Raw genomic sequence first — 18,828 nt, forward strand, 5'->3', positions numbered from 1 at the left:
TTAACGACCTGTAAATTATGTCCATATTCTGTATGTTATCTGTAATCTTGTATAGCATGCTCACTGCACCTTAATCTGCATATTATAATCTGAAGAATATACTTATATTTATAGCATTTATTTATATTTATAGCACCCCATTAATCCAGCCATATATACCCAATAATTCACTTTTTTTTTAGTCTACATCTGTACATTTTGCAATTACTGTACATATATATAACTGCAATATTATATAACTGCACTCTGAAATACTGTGGTACAACACTGCCTCTCTTCTCTGCTGTTTACATTACTTGCTGCTATTTATCATACCAAGTCACTTTAATCACTTGTCACTTTATCTTGTCATTCTCTGCAAATACTGTCTCAATTCTCAATTCCCCCCAGTTAACTTCATCATTCATGTTGTGTTGTATATACCCCGTTTTTATTTTTATTTTTATTTTCATTTATCTTATCTATTCTGTTTAATGTGTATTTTTGAGCTGTCTTGTCTGTGCTGCTGTAACGCCCAAATTTCCCCTCTGGGGATCAATAAAGTATTATCCTGTCCTATCCTACATAGCACAGATATTCTGGTAAAAAAAACAAACAAAAAAAAAAAAACCTCCCCTCTACTGGTATCTCCACCCATGGACTCCACCTCCAGACTAGAGCAAAACTTTTGCGCAGGTCCGTCATTTTTATTAATGATAAAGCAATGTGGAACCCAACTTAGGTCATATTTAAAAGACAGGTATTTGAATTACCTTTTGAAAAAAATCAAAGGTCAAAGTAATAAGCTTCCTTACGCTGGAATTCCAGCCTTATCAAGCAGCATACCACCACCTGAAATGTCCTTGTTCTTTTTTTTAATGGTAAATCCAACTTTACCTTCCTGCATGTTGTATAACCAAGCAGTAGGAGTGAAATAATCAGTGTAAGAGTCTAATCGCCAAGCTGAATGTGTTGCATGTGTTAGAGTGAGATCAGAATAAAGTAGGTCAGTGCAGTTTTGTCTTAAACATAACTGGTCAAATATTTTGAAAAGATATCCTTCATATGAATTTGATGTTTGAATAGTTTTAACAATGAAATGCAATTCTTCAAGTTTTCTCTATCTTATCAGCATCAGCTTTTACAAAAGACGTTACAGTGGCTCACATCAACATGACGCAGTTTCATGCTTCTACACAGACGTAATCAGGTGGGTCTGCAGCAGGTGGTGTGACATTCGGCATATTCAGGATATATATGCCCAAAAAAAACTGCCACCAATTGAACTTTTTATGATTTAAATTTATCTGATTTTTTTAAGATTTATTTTGGGGCTTTTTTTGCCTTTATTGTAGAGATAGGATAGTGGATAGTCGGAAATCTGGGAGAGAAAGTGGGGAATGACATGCGAGAAAAGGGGCCACAGGTCAGATTCGAACCTGGGCCGCCTGCTTGGAGGACTACAGCCACCCTTTTGACGACTGCAATCAAAGTTGTAAAAAAACATTGAGTCAATTTCTGCATCCCAGAACTATATCGAGGATGTTTTCCCCTTATTATTCTGAAACGTTTGCGTGCAAAATGCTTAAACAGTGAGTACAGCTCGGACTGTGGTCTGAAGAAGTCCCATTAGAGTCCGTCTGCTCAATGTATGAAAACAACTCAACATAGAAATCACACAAAGAATCATTGAATACATTAGGAAAGTGTTATTAGTAATATCCACTTTATTTGCCATTTCCAAAGAACTCACAAAAAATGAATTGAAACGTAAGCTTCACCTCTTGCATTCACAAACAGATAGGCTACATTAGTGGTTATGTTCAAAAGAAGTCAACATGAAGGAAACATTGAATTGGCGGTGTACGTACAACCATCCAATCAAAAAGACATTTATATATCTACTTTTTTACTCCGAGGGTTTTAATATAAAAAGGCGAAACATGTTCTCTAAATACCCAGTGGGACAGTTACGCTCATAGCTTACACACACACAGATCGCTTTTAGTTTCACCCCTTCTGTTCCATTGAAAATAGAAGGGCCATTAAGTCTCTTCAAACTCGACATGAAGACAAAGAACAGAATTATAAAGAGAAATATTGGCTCCTGAAAAAGCACTTTGACAGGAATTAGACTGTAAAGCCGATGTTAAGAGAAAGCAAGCACTACGGTGGTCACTTTACAAACAGTAGCTTCTGCAGTCATCGACACTGAAGACACACGGGGGTTAATTTTACGCTCATAAGCTAACGACAGACTGTTATTCTTCCACTATATGTCCGTTTCTGTGCCTGTCTCTGTCACTTTCAGGGGTGTTTTGATCACGGTGTGGTGTACGGGGAGGTTAGCCCTTAAGAAGTATCAACTCAAAACTACCTTCCAAGCGTTCAGTTGCCATGACGTCCCCAACAGTTTGGGTTTTCCTCACAGTTTGCCTCATCTTTAAAAACTCTCTGCTGTGTGCTTTTTTTTTCAGTCGACAAGAAATGCTTCGGACATTCTTTCGCACTACTGTCTGTTTACGATGAAAACAATGAACTATGTCACTAAGCATAGACTATAAAAGAGAAGTGGATGTTGGTTTAAGATGTTAAAACTTGAGCTGTTGACGGTCAGCAGGAGGGGACTCCACTGTGTGCATGCTGAAGTCATATTGATTATTCTTCTCAGTTCATTTATAACCTCAGTCAATGTCTCATGATGACTTTATGGTCTCGACTGGAAGTTCAAAGTCTGTGTAATAACAGCACAATGCTCTTTTTCTGAATAGTGTTTCATTTTAGAGTGTAACGGGTGGTAAAGGTGATAAAGCCAGGTAAGCTTCAGGTTGTATCCGTGACTAGTTTCTTCAATCTGTCAACCAGATTAGAGACGTTTCAATGTGTTTCGACCCTGACATCCAAATACTTCTAATTCTAACAGAATCAAAATAAATAAATAAAACATGGCGACAGTCGATCAATAGGATTCAGAGCTTCAAACAGTTGGTTCAATAAACCAATGAATGACGTCACAATGGTTATGTCCACTTCTTTTGTACAGTCTATGTGATAAGCAAAGTCTCTAATGAAGAAAGAGATTCTTTAGTGTTCATAAATTACATTTTTAAGTATTTTTAAAGACGATTTAAAAGTGTTGATTTACACTGGGGTTTTCTAACCAGCTTAAATGCTTCAGTATTATTATTTAAAGTGGTTAAGACTGACAGTGTCTTTAATTGTTTCACATCTCTTCTGCAATCAAAAGAATGATTTTTGCATAGACTCCAGTGTCGGGCATCTTGTCAGTTGAGGGGATCTTTTGAGTGTTCATGAAATGACTACAACAGAGTCAGAGTGAAATATAGAAACAACCTCTGGGCAGCTGACTTAAAAAAAAAGAATATAAATAAGTTATATTAAATAAGATGACAATTTTAAAAGCTTAAACAAAGAGTGGTTCAGTGATAAAGGGGACGCTTTAGAAATGAGGGGGAGATTTCACAGTGTGGTTTTGGTCTATGTTCATCTCATTTTGCCAATTTTTTTTTTTTTTTTTTTACACTGTCAATCTCTACTTGCATGTAAAGTCACCATCAAGATCAAATGATACTCCATTTAGTTGTACAGCATTATAAAATCAGGTAGCCTCACACAAAATGTGATAAAGGTAAACAAAGCAGAAACAAAACAACCTGCAAACCCTACACATCGTTGGCAGCCTAAGATTACAGGCGAACAGGATGGGGATGGGGGAGGGGAGAGGAGGAAGGGGGTCAGGGATTTATTCACATTCACAATGGACAGAGAGGCAACAGTGATGCACTGTACATGAACTAGTAAATCCCTCCTTAATGTTGCGTCTCTTTCTCAGGCCTAAATCTAGCTCTTTCCGTTAAAACTCTTCCTCAACCTTTGCCACCGTCACTTTTACAAAGAGAGTTTGTTCACAAACACCGGGTGCTTTCCTTTAATGCTCACTGTTAGCAAGTTGTTATTACTTCCATTCTCAAGTGGGCACTTGTTTGTGCTAGCTAGCTTTTTTTCTTTGGTGACTGAGAGCAACATTTTTTTTTTTTTTTTTTTGGACAAGTACCTCCTCAAGTGCATTCATTTGAGATATTCTATGTCTTTAAATCCATCGATCCATTAATTCTATCCCACGCAAGTTGCTTCAGAAATGCATTTGGGTTGTGATTCAAAGTCTGAGCCAGGAAAAGTATTATTGGCAAAATAAATCTTTACATGACTGGAAGCAATGTGTTAGATCAGCTTCAGGATTAAGGACAGCATGTAAAGGATGTAGTGTTGTTGGAATCGCCTTTCATCAGAGCACCAGGGATTCCTTAAATCGCAGAAATAACAGGCAATGTAAGCCGTTAGCAGAGTGAGGTGAAACTCATGAAATGTTAGAATTGAAAAAGTTCAAGTGTTGTTAACTCCCTCACTAACTCAAGGGCAATGATGGATGCTTGTGCATTTGAGAAGACTGGACACAGGTGACGGGAAGGGGAAACGAAAACAGACGTTAATGGTGTACTTATCTTACAGAAAAGAAGAAGTGAAAGAAAATCATTAAAAGATGGAGTAGTCATTCTCATACCACATATGATAAGTCAGGTGTAAAACAACACGCATCAAATTTAGATCTTTCAATCAAAATGCTTCATTGACTCACCAGTGCAGGGAATTCATCTCCTCTGTGGCACTTGATGAATTCTGGGTAGACACTGAGTCTGTTAGCGTTCATTTCCTAACCACAATCCACTTCCCCGTTTAAACCTCAGCTCTGACACTTTCAATTCTTCTCTTTTCTTTCAAACTGCACAGTTGTCTGAATATATTTTACACATCAAACTTTACAATGAAAGGTTTTTTTTTGTGTGTTTTTTTTTTTTTTTTTTTTTTACATTTCAGGGCTTAGCCTCTTGTCAAGTTTAGACCGAAATAAACACCATCCATTTATTACACTCTGCAATGTGGTCAGAGGAAGAGAGAGAGAGAGAGAGAGAGTAGATAAATTATTTGGAGTGTCAGCACATAAAAAGTTAGAGCTATAAATGGTGTATGTAGTGCCACCCTACTACTCCCCGACATACGGTCAGATGTCCTGTGAGCCAGAGACATGAGAGAGTCATGGTCGGGTTATCGGCACAAAATAAATGCAAAAGTCTGAGAAATGTATATGTACAGAAGCAGCTGCCCTGCTCTCTTTTACCACTATAAAATACAGCATCTCTCTCGGATTCTCTTGGCCAGACTTTTGCTTTTCTTCTTCCCGTTCTTCTCTTTGCTGTCCTCCATTTTCCTCGCCCGGATCTCTCGCATCAGGTCAAAGAACACCTGTTGAAAAACAAAGAGGATGGGGTTTACGTTCCTTTGGTGGCTCAGTATCAACAACAAAAACTAAAACAATGCTCAGTCAAGAGCCCGACGGACACTTCAGTTGACTTATATTATTGAGCCAATCCTGGTCTAACAATATATTGGCATCAGCATTTAATTCCTTTATGTGCTGATGCGACATTTTTTTTTACCAACATACAATCAAGAAATCAATACTTTGGATGATATTACGTTAGCAGGAAGTTTGTCCAGCAGAGTGCGCTCCAACTTTATTATTTACAACACTTCATCGCTGTTAGCTGCATATGTAGCAGAGCATCACAGCAGGGGAGACCATGGTGCACACTAGCATGGAGTGATAGTGTATCATAGTGTATGTTCAACATTCTCAAAGCTCCTGTGAGGAACTATGGAGTTGTGTTTATTTTGGCGACCCCTGTGGACAAAATTGTACTTGATATTTCTCTGATGATTTTGTCCTAAGTTGAATGCAACCCACACTGTGAATCTTGTGCTGTGATGAATGTAATCAAAACATAAACAAGAATGGGGGTGTCTACAGCATGCTGTCCATCACTTTGTCTGAGACCTGCCGTTCTGCAGCTGTTCCAGGGGTTTTAATAACTAGAAATAAATAGAAGAATAGTCAATCTCTATGCTGATGGTCTGGCTTGCTTTTGTAGCTCATTAGATTTCGATTCAGTCCGTTTCATATCAAGTATAAAACTTCCAACAGGAGCTTCACAGAAAGTTTCATAATTTCATTTCAGATGCTGTGATGTCTTTTCCAAAGCCCTGCACTTACACTCATATAGTTGCTGGTTTCACTTTATTTGCTCTGGTAGTGCTCTAACTGTAATTGTTGGTCATACAGCAGCCAGGGAATCCTTTTCTTAAGATAGTCGAACTTACCTTGTCGACATTGGCACGGGTTTTGGCAGAAGTCTCCACGTAGCACACACCCCACTGCTCGGCACGTGCCTTCGCCTCGTCCGCGCTCACCTGCCGTCGGTCATCCAAGTCTGACTTGTTGCCGACCAAAAGAAAGGGCACATTCTCGTCCTCCTTCACTCGCAGGATCTGCTCTCTGCAACGGGAAATGTCCATCAGCCATGAATTATGTAAACAAACTATTACGCTATGAGCCTTAAGTGAATAAATTAAGCATTTAAACAAGAGGAAAACCTAATGGCGGCTTGTCATTAACTCCTAATGTGTCTCAATGAAACGGTACCAGACCTGAAGTCTACTGTAGCTGCAAAAGATTCCAGTTCTGTGATGGAAAAGACACAGAGAAAACCCTCGCCACTGCGGAAGTAGTTATCTCGGATGGCTGCGTAGTCCTCTTGTCCAGCTGTGTCAAGGATGTCGATCTGAACCTCCTCTCCGTCCAGCACCACTTTCTTCCTGTAACTGTCAGCTTTGGTGGGCTCGTAGTCTTCCACAAACTAGGAGAGAGAAAAGGATAAATGTATGCTAACAATCGGGTCAACCTGCCCACTTTTCCAAACCCAGAAAAAAAAGTTCCTCACTCCAATGACTTGTGAATCTTTCTAGACTGCTGTGACGCATTTTACTCACCTCATCGTACATGAACTGGAGAGTGAGGGCAGATTTCCCAACACCACCGCTGCCCACCATGATCACTTTGTGAAGGGCTAGGGAGTTCTGCCCTTTTGGCTTAGCAGCTGCCATGGCTCTTTGTAGCGAGAGATCCGAGTGTTAAAGGGAAGAACGTTCAAGATGGAGCTTGAGATGGAGGGAGGGACCGTGTGAAATGATGACCGTAAAAGTCCTGGGGAGAATAGAAAAAAAATAAAAAAAAAATGAAAAAAACAGGAGAAATCTGAAGATTTTTCATCATCATGTCCAAGCCTCCAGAACCCATTTCCACAGTTAGATTGCAAAGACATCATCAAAGTGTCTCATGGCAGTAAAATGAAATCAGGAGGAAGTAGCTTCAGACTGCAAATGAAGTTGGAATTGAAAATGAAAAGATTGTTTTCTGTACCTGGTTAAGATTACAGCGAATATATAGAATATAGAATGAAGTAATGATTCACTGGCACTGGGCGGAGGCATTAGAAACTGCTTCAGTATTTTTTTTTTATCACCACTCCTCCCTGCAGTTATGCATCCTCAAAATGATTAACTGTCCTCTGATGAATAAAGTGAGTGCGCACACACACACACACACAAACACACACACACACACACACACATACACACACATATATTTGATTACTGGAAAATGTAATTTGAGAAAGCATTTGTTCCAATATAGGACAAGAATCATGAAATACTGCTAAGAAGCCTATAGATGCAGGATTAAAGGTTCAATGATGCATTATAAAACATTATTTCAAGACAGATGATATCATGATCCCTTCCTTTATTATTCTGCCTGCTTCATACGCATATGTTTCTGTTAAGGTTTGTCATGTACCCTTAATTCTTCCAGTCTCAGTTTGTCAAATGGCCAAAGATAGACAACAACACTGTCACATAGTGGCCAGGTGTTTGAAAACAGCACAAAGTGAAACACTGCCATGAATCTCAATCATCTCAAAGTTAACGTATATGAAAAATATGCGGAAAAGGTGAATTAAAAGGTTTTTTTACACCCTTACATGCAGACATAGTTGATCAAAAGAAAAAAATTAGCTTGTAATTCTTGATTTAGTCATACTGGACATCTGCCTGAATATAAAAGCATGAAGTGAAAACAGTCTGCTGGTCAGTCTTGTGTAGAGCAGCATGAAAATGAACGAGGAGCTACCCTGTAATTGTAAAGCTATTTAATTACATTAAAGCAGACAGCTTTCAAATGCTGGATTTGTCAGACAACTATATAACCAATGGGAAAATACTGCTCCTGGCATCCTTGGGAGGAAACCAAACAAGAAACATGACATATGCAAACACAACTTTCATTTGTTTACACCATGTCAAACAAATAGTAGTCAAATTCCAGTCTCACGAGTCGAACCTGTAAAAGCCATTTAGCAAAGAAATATAACCTGTTTTAAAAGCATCTGGCAGACTTTTCAAACTTTTGACAGGAATGGATAAAATGTGACATATGCCAAAGCTATCTAGCAGTCGATTTCCCGTAGCAGACTGTCCAAGAAGACTATGGGAATACCATAAGGGTCCTCAAGTGTGTGTTAATGCTGTTTTTCCGAGCCCAGGCCCAATGGGGATAAGGGAGACAAATGGGAATGCAGCCAATAGGTCTATATACAAATTAACAAAAATGCGTCCATGTACTGAAAGTCAATACAACAATGAATCAAGGAATTGTCCTCTTACTTAAACACTCATTGTGAGGACGCAAATCTGCTGAGGTATGTTTCCTATTTAGGTAATAGAAGGTTTATCCATAGTGTTTAAGTCCTTAAGAAATGCCTGCACCTTCCGGCGCTGTGTGAGGTGGCCGCCGGTTGCAGCAGCTCCCGTTGTCCGTGTTGTTATATCGTGTTTTTTGATTAGTTATTCTCTACAACAGCTCACCTCATGCGAGCAGAGAACTGTCATCATGATAATATCTGTCTCTCCTTTACTGTAATCTGTTCTGCACATGTTACATTCACAAATTATCCCTGCACTCATGTTCACTTCATTTGTCTGTCTATACTCGCCGTTATATTGTATAGTTTCTGCTTATAATATGTCTACACTCCTGCACTTAAACTAATGTCAATACTGTCTAGTTACAACTCTGTTTTGGCACATTTACATTTAATCTTCCATATTTAATTTACAACCATTTACGACTCTGTTTTTGCACATTTGCATTCAATCTTTCATATTTAATCTTCCTATTTAAGACTAGTAATGCTTAGTTAAATCCTGGTTGTATATATTCACATTCTTAGTTTTGATATTTTTAGTACTTATTTACTTTGTATTTAATATTATATTGTGTTTAAATTTGATAATATTGTGTTTTTTACTCATATTGTGTGTTTGATAACCTGCTGCTGTGAAGCCACAATGTCCCAGTTTGGGATCAATAAAGTAATTAAACTATATTCTATTAAGTTGTGTTTTCGACAGACATAAATAGTGTCATGCAAAGCAAACGTATAATGCAGATAGTAAATGACAGTTGGAAGTAATTTAAGTTTAAACGGTGACTTTATGGTGAGGTGGATCTGTTATTAGGTGTGTCATCATACCTGCTAAACAAGAAGTGTAACGGTGGGTCATGAAATTGGCAGCCTTGAAACACTTGCACGTCAAGAATACTAATAATGGGATACACATTGAGCCGAGAAATGACATTTACAGCCTGTCATTAAAACAAAAACACAGCTGAAATCACACATTTCGACGCACCAGCCTCTTAATTATCAAGTTAGTGAACCAGCAGGTTGATGACAGTGGGCGACGCAGCTAGCTCACTAACTAACTAACCCACCGGGCACGTTTTTGTCACTTGACTGTAAATTAAACATCCGAGGAAGTTCAAGATGAGTGCAGCAGCTGAAATAACACTTAAAAAAGAGATAAATATTGTCACATTTCATACACTGCAACAGATGTTCGGTCTGACCCTCTTCAAACTCAGCAGCTTCCTCGCTAGCACGGAGACTAGCAACGAGCTAATCACAACCAACAATGATGCAACTGGGGAGAAAAAACAGATAAAATATAAAACAGCAAGACGCGAAATGACAACGCATGTGGGTTTAAAAGATCACTTACTTGTAATTAAAACAGTATTCGCCCCGGTGCGACGTTTGGCGAAGGTTGGAGTAAAGGTGGCGAAATGAAAAGAGTCAGCTGGCTCCTTGTTAGCTCATGGCTAGCTCTGTGGCTAACTCCACAGACTCGGCCGGTGCTCGCTGTGTTCGCCGCAGACTGACGCTCCTCCTGCGGGCTCCGTCTGACAACGCCCGCCCGCCCGCCTGGGAGAACCACACAGACACTCCTGTTTCACTTTCCCTACGTGAATGTAAGACTCATTTTCTCTCTCTCTCTCTCTCTCTCTCTCTCTCTCTCTCATAAGAAACAACAGTTACAAAGCCATGCCAGTATGTTAACCTTATTTGTAGTTTAACATAAATTAAGGATTAAAGTGGATTAAACATGCATGATAATTGATTAATTGGCTAATCCGCATAAATGTTGCCACGTTTGTAAAAAAAAAAAAAAAAGAAGAGGCCCCTTCGTGAAATGCACTTTCAAGAGCCAGGTAATGTGTGGTTTAAGGTATCATTTTTAAATATAACAACCTGCATACAACTTCACCTTTAAACTATTTATTTGTAAATTAAAAACAAATTGCCTGAAATTGATTTAAATGCCTTAATCTGATGAGGGTGAAAGTTACAAGCATGTAATGATAAAAGCGTGGGTGATTAAAACTCAAGTGGAGTGACAAAAAGCATTTCAATCCATAAATAATTTAGTGATTTAATTAATTTGAGTTCAATTAGCTAATAAAAACGTGGTGATTTGGGGAAAATAGTGCCAAATTTAAACATTTTACATGTCTTTTATATATCATTTATAAGTCTTAAATTTAGACATTTTTTTTATTTTTATTTATTTGGGCCTTTATTGTAGAGATACTGTAGGACACAGTCATTAATAAGTGAGAGAGAGAATGGGGAAAACAGGTCAGGCTCGAACCCGGGCCGCCCACCCGTCCGGAGGACCACAGCCTCTGTTCATGAGGCACTCACACCAACCACTACACCACCGGCACCCCCAATTTATAATTTTTTTAATTCATATTCATTTTATCAACCCTTTTATCATGTTCCCTTCACCCCTCATATTTACCAGCTTGTGGATACTGATTTTTTTATTCTTCTCTTTTTTTTATGTTTTAGTGATGAAGGCAAAGTCCATAATCTCTGCGCTGCACTTGAAGTATGCAGAGAAGTCATGGAAAGAAACCTTTCAGCTTGTTCGAAGATGCATGGTAGGATTAATCCAGTTATACTCTGCCATTAATTATCTTAAAAGCATGTTTTTTTTCTCCATGCGAAACAGGGAGATCACACAGAATTCCCATTTGCTGCACTGATCAAAAGTACCGGTAGATATAATATGCTCATTTCAATAAAAGTTGTCTGACTTGTTAGTGGATGGCTTCTCCAATATGACGACGTGCTATGAATCAGGAACTGGTGTGGTGATGCACTGAAAGATGCACTGAGATCATCTGTCCTGGAACACATGAGTCTTTGTTGTTGGGTCAGCAGGCCGTGCATTCACTGTTACTTGGATGCACTTCAGTATGTGTATTTTAAGTTGTTTTTTGCCTTGTGGCTTTGGCACTATCATGTTTGGAAAATACTATGACTTTAGGTTCCATCTTTTGCTTTTAAAATATTTATCCTTATTGCCCTTTATGCTGCTTTCTTAGGAAAATGTATGTTTTCCCTGCATGTTTAAGGATCCAAAGGTACAGTACTTCAACTCCCACATTATTTTAGATTAAAGGCCTTAGCGCTGGTTAACCAACTTGTACACTGAGGCTTTGTGTGGGTGTGTTCGTTTTCATTAGATTTGTCATGGGTGGAGCAGCGGGGCAGATAATACTTGGGGATTAATAGAAAGTGGAGCTTGGCAGTGGTCAGTCTCTGGGGTCTGGTTAAGATTAGGCGGTGGTCTGAAGAGATGTGTGGTCCGAAGGGATATGGCAGCTGGGGCGAGTCGTACAGTTTTCCTGCCAGCAGTGAAGCAGAAGAGGACTTTGTAGGACCAGGCTTCTCCCGAAGGCAATTCATGACAAGTTTGCACATACTCGTATGCATGCATGGCTTATAAAAACATCCAAGTGTGCAAAGCATCCAAATGACAACGCCCCCCGCTTTGCAGGGTGTCGTGCACTTTGGATTCTTGTGGAGGACCAAAGACTGTTTACACAAGGAGGACACTGTCACACAATGGCTCCATTGTTGTTTTTTCTTCTCTTTGTCCCCCCATTAGGACAAATCCAGAGATGAATCCAAACCCTGTGAGCCGCTGGTTAGATCCCTGGAAAGGCTCCAGGAGGTCTTTAATGGTAAACACACTGTATTTTAATGATTCTGTTTGTATTTTTTAATCCAATATTATTCATTTTAAATGAGCGTGAGTTGTTCTTTGTTTGTTTCAGTGTCCTCTATGAACACCATGAAGTCTCGTCTGGAAGTGATTGCCAAACAACAACGGTAGAGCGTTGCCTTCCCCAATGCAGCATTTCTTTTTCAACTTCTCCTGTCAACTGCAATATTTTCATTTTGTCATATTGTGTCAGCGCAATATAACAATATTCCTCTCTACGTCCTCTCTCTTTCCTCTGTAGAATGGGCTTCCACATAACCGAGGTTACATGCTACCTGACAGCAGATCTCTTCTACCTGGAGGTGGTGTTGCTGCCATGTGGCGGGGTGGAGGAGGTCAAAGTTGCCCCGCATGGAGCATCTCCTGTTGTAAGTCTTCCAACAGTTCCTACAAACCATACTCAATTTTCTGAGTAATAAAAAAACTGTTTTATTGTCTTTCAGCCCAGTGAGATCTTTCTCCAGCTGCTGAGGTAAGCAGCAGAACAGAACATGTCAGTGTTGAAGTTTGATGGCAACTCGCAGCATCGTTATTAAATCTACTGTCAAAGATTTAGATGAGACGGATGGTTTGATGATTACCTTTTTATTCAAATTGGCTTGAGATGAGGTTTACATTTTGGCTGCAGGTCTAAAGATTTTGCAGAGTTCTCTGTGAAGCTGGAAGGCCTCTACGCCCAGTACAACATCCCTGGAGACAAGTAACAAACTACACAAGAAATAATATTTTACCTTCATCATTTCAGGCCTCCAACAATGTTTTTTATTTTTTGTTGCAGTGAAGTCAAAATGAAGTTGTTTGCTTCTCTACAATGGCTCGCGAAAGACCTGCAGCAAATTTCAGATTTGCCGAGGTGAGAGACATGAAACCTTCCAATTAAAAAAAAAAATCAAACAAAATGCAAATCTGTATCTGTTTTAATAGTTATTTGTATTCCACTTGTGCTTCATGACAAGTACCAAATACTTACAGGTTTCAGCATCATACATATAGTTAACTGCTTGTTTAAAAATAGCAGTTTAAGTTTATGACTTTTAGATGTATGTAGTTGTAAATGTGATTTTTCACTACTCTGAATAATAATAAAACAAACAAAAAGTGGGTGCTGGATCTAAAAGAACAGCGAAAAAGATCTGCACACCAACGAGCTCGCGTTGGAAGGATTTCTTGACAAGTTCCTCAAGTCTGAGGAAGAGCATGTTGACTTGAAGAGTCACATAGACAGGAGCTCCTTGGTGTGTGTGGATCTTGTTTGCTTCTTTAAACTTATAATAAAAAGAAAAAAAATCATGATTGAAAATATAATTTATTCTGCTTTCAGGACAGCGAAAGATTTTGACACTGAGGTGGACAAGACTAACAACGGCAGGATGGGGTCTCTGATAACTGGGAAAGAAGGTGAATCACAGAACACATTAATTCACTACTCCCTACATGAACTCTATGGTGAGCTTATATTTACATTCAGTTTCTCCTCCTAGATTGCCCTCTGATGATCCACTTCTTTACCACCCATACTGATGGAAAGAAGACGTCAGATCAACGTAAGCTGCAAAACAAAACTTGATGTGTTGCTTCTTGCAAAGTCTTACTAAATGTAATTTCTCTCTGTTTTAAAAAAAACAATAATTGTCAGATACAGAGAGAGTCATCTATGGGGCCCAGGTGACTGTGGGGGACAGTGATGTGCCTCACAAGCTTCAGATGGCGTCTGTGATCCCGCAGCCTGCACAGCTGGACCCCCGGGGGTAACATGTTACGCTTTAATCTGTCACTCAGCAGGATACTCATTTTACACCCCACGGAGAATGTGAATGCCTGTGGTGTTTCAAATTGTGTCCTGTGGCAGTTATCCTGCGTTCCTGCCGCTGAGCGAGGGGCCGTGTGAGACATTCCCGGCCGTCTTTCTTCTCAAACTGCAGCCAGCGATCCCAATGATGCCGTCTTTCATACACAATGTCAGCCAAATTACAGGTGAGGCTACTTTTTCTGAAAAACATTTCATGAAATGAGTGGCTTTTTATTCTTCTTTCACCGTTATATGAAGATTTTACCTTCTCTTCCTCTGTGATAAATCACAGATGTGGCCATACCAGAAGTTGGCCTGCAGTGGGCGCCATTACCCAAGCTTCTGATGAGACGTTCAAGTGCAAACACTCAGCAGGAGACATCAGCTGAGCAGGATGTTGTTTTCGAAGTGGTATGCATGTTTTGCTTTAAAATCAAACCCACCTGCTAGAATGTAATCATGTTTGTTCAAGCACTTTCTGATGACATAAAGATGAGTCTGTGTTTTTTTTATCTTCCTCTGTTAGTCTCTCTCTGGTGGCGAGACGCACCGGTATGTTCTCCCCGGAGCTGTATGGGCGCTGTCTGCCCAGAGAGCCGCTGTGGTGGAGACAATTCCCTTCACCCACCCCTCCCACGTCCCCGCCGTGCTGGAGCTGCTCCGTCATCAGTGTGCCATCAACACCCTGCTGAGGAGCTGTTTCTCTTCTCAGCGCGACACAGCAGGTGGAAGAATTCTAGACGTCATGAAATCAGATCAAACATAAAAATGTTGTCCACGTGAAATTGACAAAGACATTTTTTTTTTTTTAATTTGCCATCAGGTTTGGGGTGTGACCTGCACTTTGAAGTCCGTCCAGAGTCTGAGAGCAGCTTCTCTGTGACGTTCCAGCGACCGAACACTGACTCCCTCGCTGTTTGTGAGTTGTTGTGTTTTGTTTTATTTTGGGTTTTTTTTTTATGCCTAAGAGTCAGAAATCAGAGAAGGGGAAAGAGAGAGAGAGAGAGAGAGGGGAACAACATACAGGAGAGGAGCCAGGTCGGATTTGAACCCGAGGCCTACAACCTCTGTACAAGAGGCACACAAACTAACCACTAGGCCACCGGCGCAATGTTTGAGGTTTTTGTTAATGGATTATTTTTCTTGGGTATTTGAGTCGAGACAAAGATCCTCACAACGACCTCCCCCCCCTTTACACTTGGCATGATGATCTGAGGATTTGTTATCTTTAAAGCAAACAATCCCATCTCTCGTCTGCATTTACACCTGTTTTTTTTCTTCTTCTTCCTTTTCTTGTTACCCTTATCAAGATGTGATCTTACGTCTTAAGTGAGCGATGTGATCTAAGTCAGAGCAGAGTGATGTCATTGTATGGATTGCATTTCGTACATAGGATGAGCCAAAAGAAGCTGGACTACCTCCAGGTGAAGTCAGGCAGATTTGATCGCTGATGGAGACAACCTGGAGTTCCCTGCTTCTTCTTAAAACTCCAGACATACATACACATTTTAATACCAGATACAAGTGAGTTGTAGCTGAGTTTCTCTGTTTGAAGATATTCACCAATAATCATGAAGACTCCCCCCCCCCTTTCTCCTTGTGTTTGCCTCAGTGCTGGTGAATGTGTCTGACTCCCGCCTCATTACGTGCACGTTGTTCGGAGCAGCGGTAGGTGAGCCCTCCATGGAGGAGTTCCTCTCTACTGTTGTGACGAGGTACGGCTTCACAGTGGGATCAGCTCCTTCTTTCTTTACAGTTTGATACAGGAGGGGGGATGTCTCTGGATGGAAATGCAGATGAGACACTAAAACATATTCTAATAACTTAAAATCAGAGTTTGAAAGTGCTTTTGGCGACGAAGTGAATGCAGGATTCAAAAGTGAGGTTTGTCCAAAAGAAAAGAAAGAAGGCATCAATTGAACGAGTGTTTAAGTTGTATCTAATATCCTGAAGGCCTGATCTTTCCTCCTGTTGTCTCCCAGGTCTATGTCCATCCCCGTCACTCTGAGGACTTTATACTGCAAGCTACAGGAGCTCACCTCTGCCCCACTTTCTCCCCGCCTCCCGGACACCACAGAGGCCGAAAATGACCACTGTGCTCCCTCAGACGGAGCTGTGACCGACAACAACGACGGCGCCTCCACCACGTTCTCCCAGAGTGCATCTGTGCCAGCGGAGAGCTTCAGTGTTTCAGGATCAGCCTGCTATGCTGTGTCCGTCTCCAAATCTGAGCTGCATCCTGAAATAAACACGAGTCCTGCCGTCGACCCGTACGCATACACGCCCCCTGTGGGTTTGTTCTCCCAGTGGGGGACCAGTAACGGACAACTGTCAGAGCCGATCTAAACCTGTGGGTGTGATGATCTCAAAGATAAAGCCTCTAAAATGTTATTTTTTTTTTTTTTTTTTTTTTAAGACTTCAATAAATAGATTTGTAAAGACTGTTTATTTAATCTTTCTCTAACTGGTATTAGGTCAGAAAATGTGATTATCTTTTGTTTTTTTGAGTGTAGAGTGTTTCTGACTCTGCATTCCAGCGCGGCAGAGACCGGCGGCTGTAAAGGTTTGAGGTTTGGCGTTTGACCTTTCTCCCTCAGACAGCCAAGAGCCGGTTGATTGGTACCATGTGAGCCAATCAAACATTGTTAGAGCGCAGGATGCATTCTCGACGGCTGGTGAGAGCAAAACAGAGATCAACAAAACTGCACACTGGAGTAAGAAATAGCTCTGCTGGATGTAAAAATAATGGAAGGGGCGGAGCTTAAACATGAAAACACTACTTTTGTGTCAACTTCTGGAACACACTTTCTTTTTTTATCCCTTTTCAGCCATTTTTTTGTGCACTGTAGAAATGGTGATTGTTGTGAGAGTGCATCTCTATGGAATAAAAAAATCATACCACATTTTGTCTGCAGACCGTCAAAATGTTCCTAAATAAAGCTCCATCATGCAAGAGAACAGCCAGTTCTTAAATAACAGAGTGATTTGTTTTAAGATTCATCTGTCTTTTTTTCCTGGATAAAGTGATTAATAGTTTGGTCAAAAAATTTTTTGGAAAATGATGCACATGTCAAATCAACTCTTTTTTTTTTTTTTCCCTGTTATATTTTTGGGGCTTTTTTTGCCTTTATGTTAGATAGGACAGCTGAAGAGAGACAGGAAATATTGGGTGGTGAGAGTTAGGAATGACATGAAAGAAAGGGCCGAGGTCAGAATCGAACCCAGGGACGCTGTGACGAGGACTACAGACTCTGCACATGGGACAACATAACCGCCAGGCTCCACAGCGACCCAAAGCCAATCTTCTTGTCGCAGAATCCAAAGACATTCAGTTATTTGTGCATATAAACAAAGTTATTAATTAACTATCAGAGGGGAGTGAAGAAAGCAAAAATGAGCTGAAACTCCATAAGTTTGACTTTTCCCACATATGGCCAATCAAATATTAAAATGGTCAATTAGTTAATTTGTATGATTTCAGATCTGCTGTTGTTTCTCATTGTGATCTCATCAGAGGATATAGCAGGTCAGTAAAGACAGAAATACCTTGCTTTCATCATCCACAGTCTGTGTGCATTTAGAAAAGAATTTCCACATGAATCCAGATTATTAAGTCACCTGTCAGCAGAGGACAACTGCTTTTAGTCCAGAGCCTTTACTTGTAGGTATCCAATGACCTGTGCGGCGGCTATTCATGGAAACTCTCCGACATGTGCGGTGAAACTATTCTCTGCTTTCAGTATGGAGGCCTCGATCCTCTGAATATTTCAGAGATTATGTGTCCTCGGCTCTGATTGGCTGAGCGTGAACCTATAAAAGTAACACCTGTGATGGCATACTTGAACGTTAAAGAAGACCAGGAATGTAAAGTTTGTATTTATCATTTAGTTTTCATTACACAGAGTTCATTGGTTTTTTTTATAACTCAGATTTATTTTTGTTACAGTATGTTTGTATTTTATATTATAGCTTTATTTTAAAACAGGTTCCTAAATACCTCATTTCATTTTCATGTAAAAAAACAGGCCCTGGAACTACAATAAAACCTCTTTGAATCCTTTTATTTTGAAATGTAACAATGTTTTCTTCTTCATTTTTGATGTTTAGTTGTTGGTGGAGGCTGATAAGATTTTCTTTTTTGTTTGTTTGTTTACTTTGTCCTTACATTAATATTATATAAGCTTTGACTACAAACGTTTGTTAGTGTAAATATAAATCTACCAACCTTGCATACTTGCAAATAATGTTACTTTTTTTTAAGTGCAAACATTAATGGAAATAGCCTATTACGTCAGCACAAACAAGTAAACAACACAATACGTAAGAGCTCCAAACAACAAGACATTGTTCATCGATAAAACAAAATGAGTTCAACAATTTAACTTGGATTTTGACAGTCTGTGAAGTTATTAACTTAATGTTCCTGTTTCCATTCTGTCACGTTAAAGCTACAGACACATTTTGTTTCGACCAATGACAAAAGGACTCTTATTTCCAAAACAAAATACAAAGAAGAGGTAACCTTCATGTGCAAAAAGGCTAAAAAAAACAACAACCTATGCTGTGATTTTAGAGTTACTCGTCACATTTGTCCTGTCTGTAGCTCATCTTTCTTTAAATGTGTCCACCTCTCTGCCTCTCTGGTCTGCGGTCTCTTTAAATCCAGCTCC

General features: G+C 39.8%; 2 protein-coding genes across 2 annotated transcripts; one reads left to right on the forward strand and one right to left on the reverse strand.

Annotated features, from left to right (window-relative positions):
* Positions 1-1,688: 1,688 nt before the first annotated feature.
* Positions 1,689-10,227, reverse strand: ralaa (v-ral simian leukemia viral oncogene homolog Aa (ras related)). The gene is made up of 5 exons (XM_020633589.3): positions 10,015-10,227; positions 6,886-7,099; positions 6,544-6,752; positions 6,217-6,391; positions 1,689-5,301 (listed from the first exon to the last, which is right to left on the reverse strand). Exons 2-5 carry the CDS (start codon positions 6,997-6,999, stop codon positions 5,179-5,181), a joined length of 621 nt encoding a protein of 206 aa, XP_020489245.1. The 5' UTR covers positions 7,000-7,099; positions 10,015-10,227; the 3' UTR covers positions 1,689-5,178.
* A 785-nt stretch (positions 10,228-11,012) lies between these two features.
* zgc:111976 (mediator of RNA polymerase II transcription subunit 1-like) lies at positions 11,013-17,061 on the forward strand. The gene is made up of 16 exons (XM_020633687.3): positions 11,013-11,239; positions 12,253-12,328; positions 12,422-12,476; positions 12,611-12,737; positions 12,813-12,841; positions 12,998-13,069; positions 13,148-13,222; positions 13,691-13,767; positions 13,851-13,913; positions 14,006-14,117; positions 14,219-14,343; positions 14,451-14,569; positions 14,685-14,883; positions 14,982-15,077; positions 15,771-15,873; positions 16,141-17,061. Exons 1-16 carry the CDS (start codon positions 11,072-11,074, stop codon positions 16,502-16,504), a joined length of 1,860 nt encoding a protein of 619 aa, XP_020489343.3. The 5' UTR covers positions 11,013-11,071; the 3' UTR covers positions 16,505-17,061.
* The last annotated feature ends 1,767 nt before the right edge of the window (positions 17,062-18,828 follow it).

The sequence above is a fragment of the Labrus bergylta genome, chromosome 20, assembly GCF_963930695.1.
Source record: "Labrus bergylta chromosome 20, fLabBer1.1, whole genome shotgun sequence".
NCBI classification, from domain to species: Eukaryota; Metazoa; Chordata; class Actinopteri; order Labriformes; family Labridae; genus Labrus; species Labrus bergylta.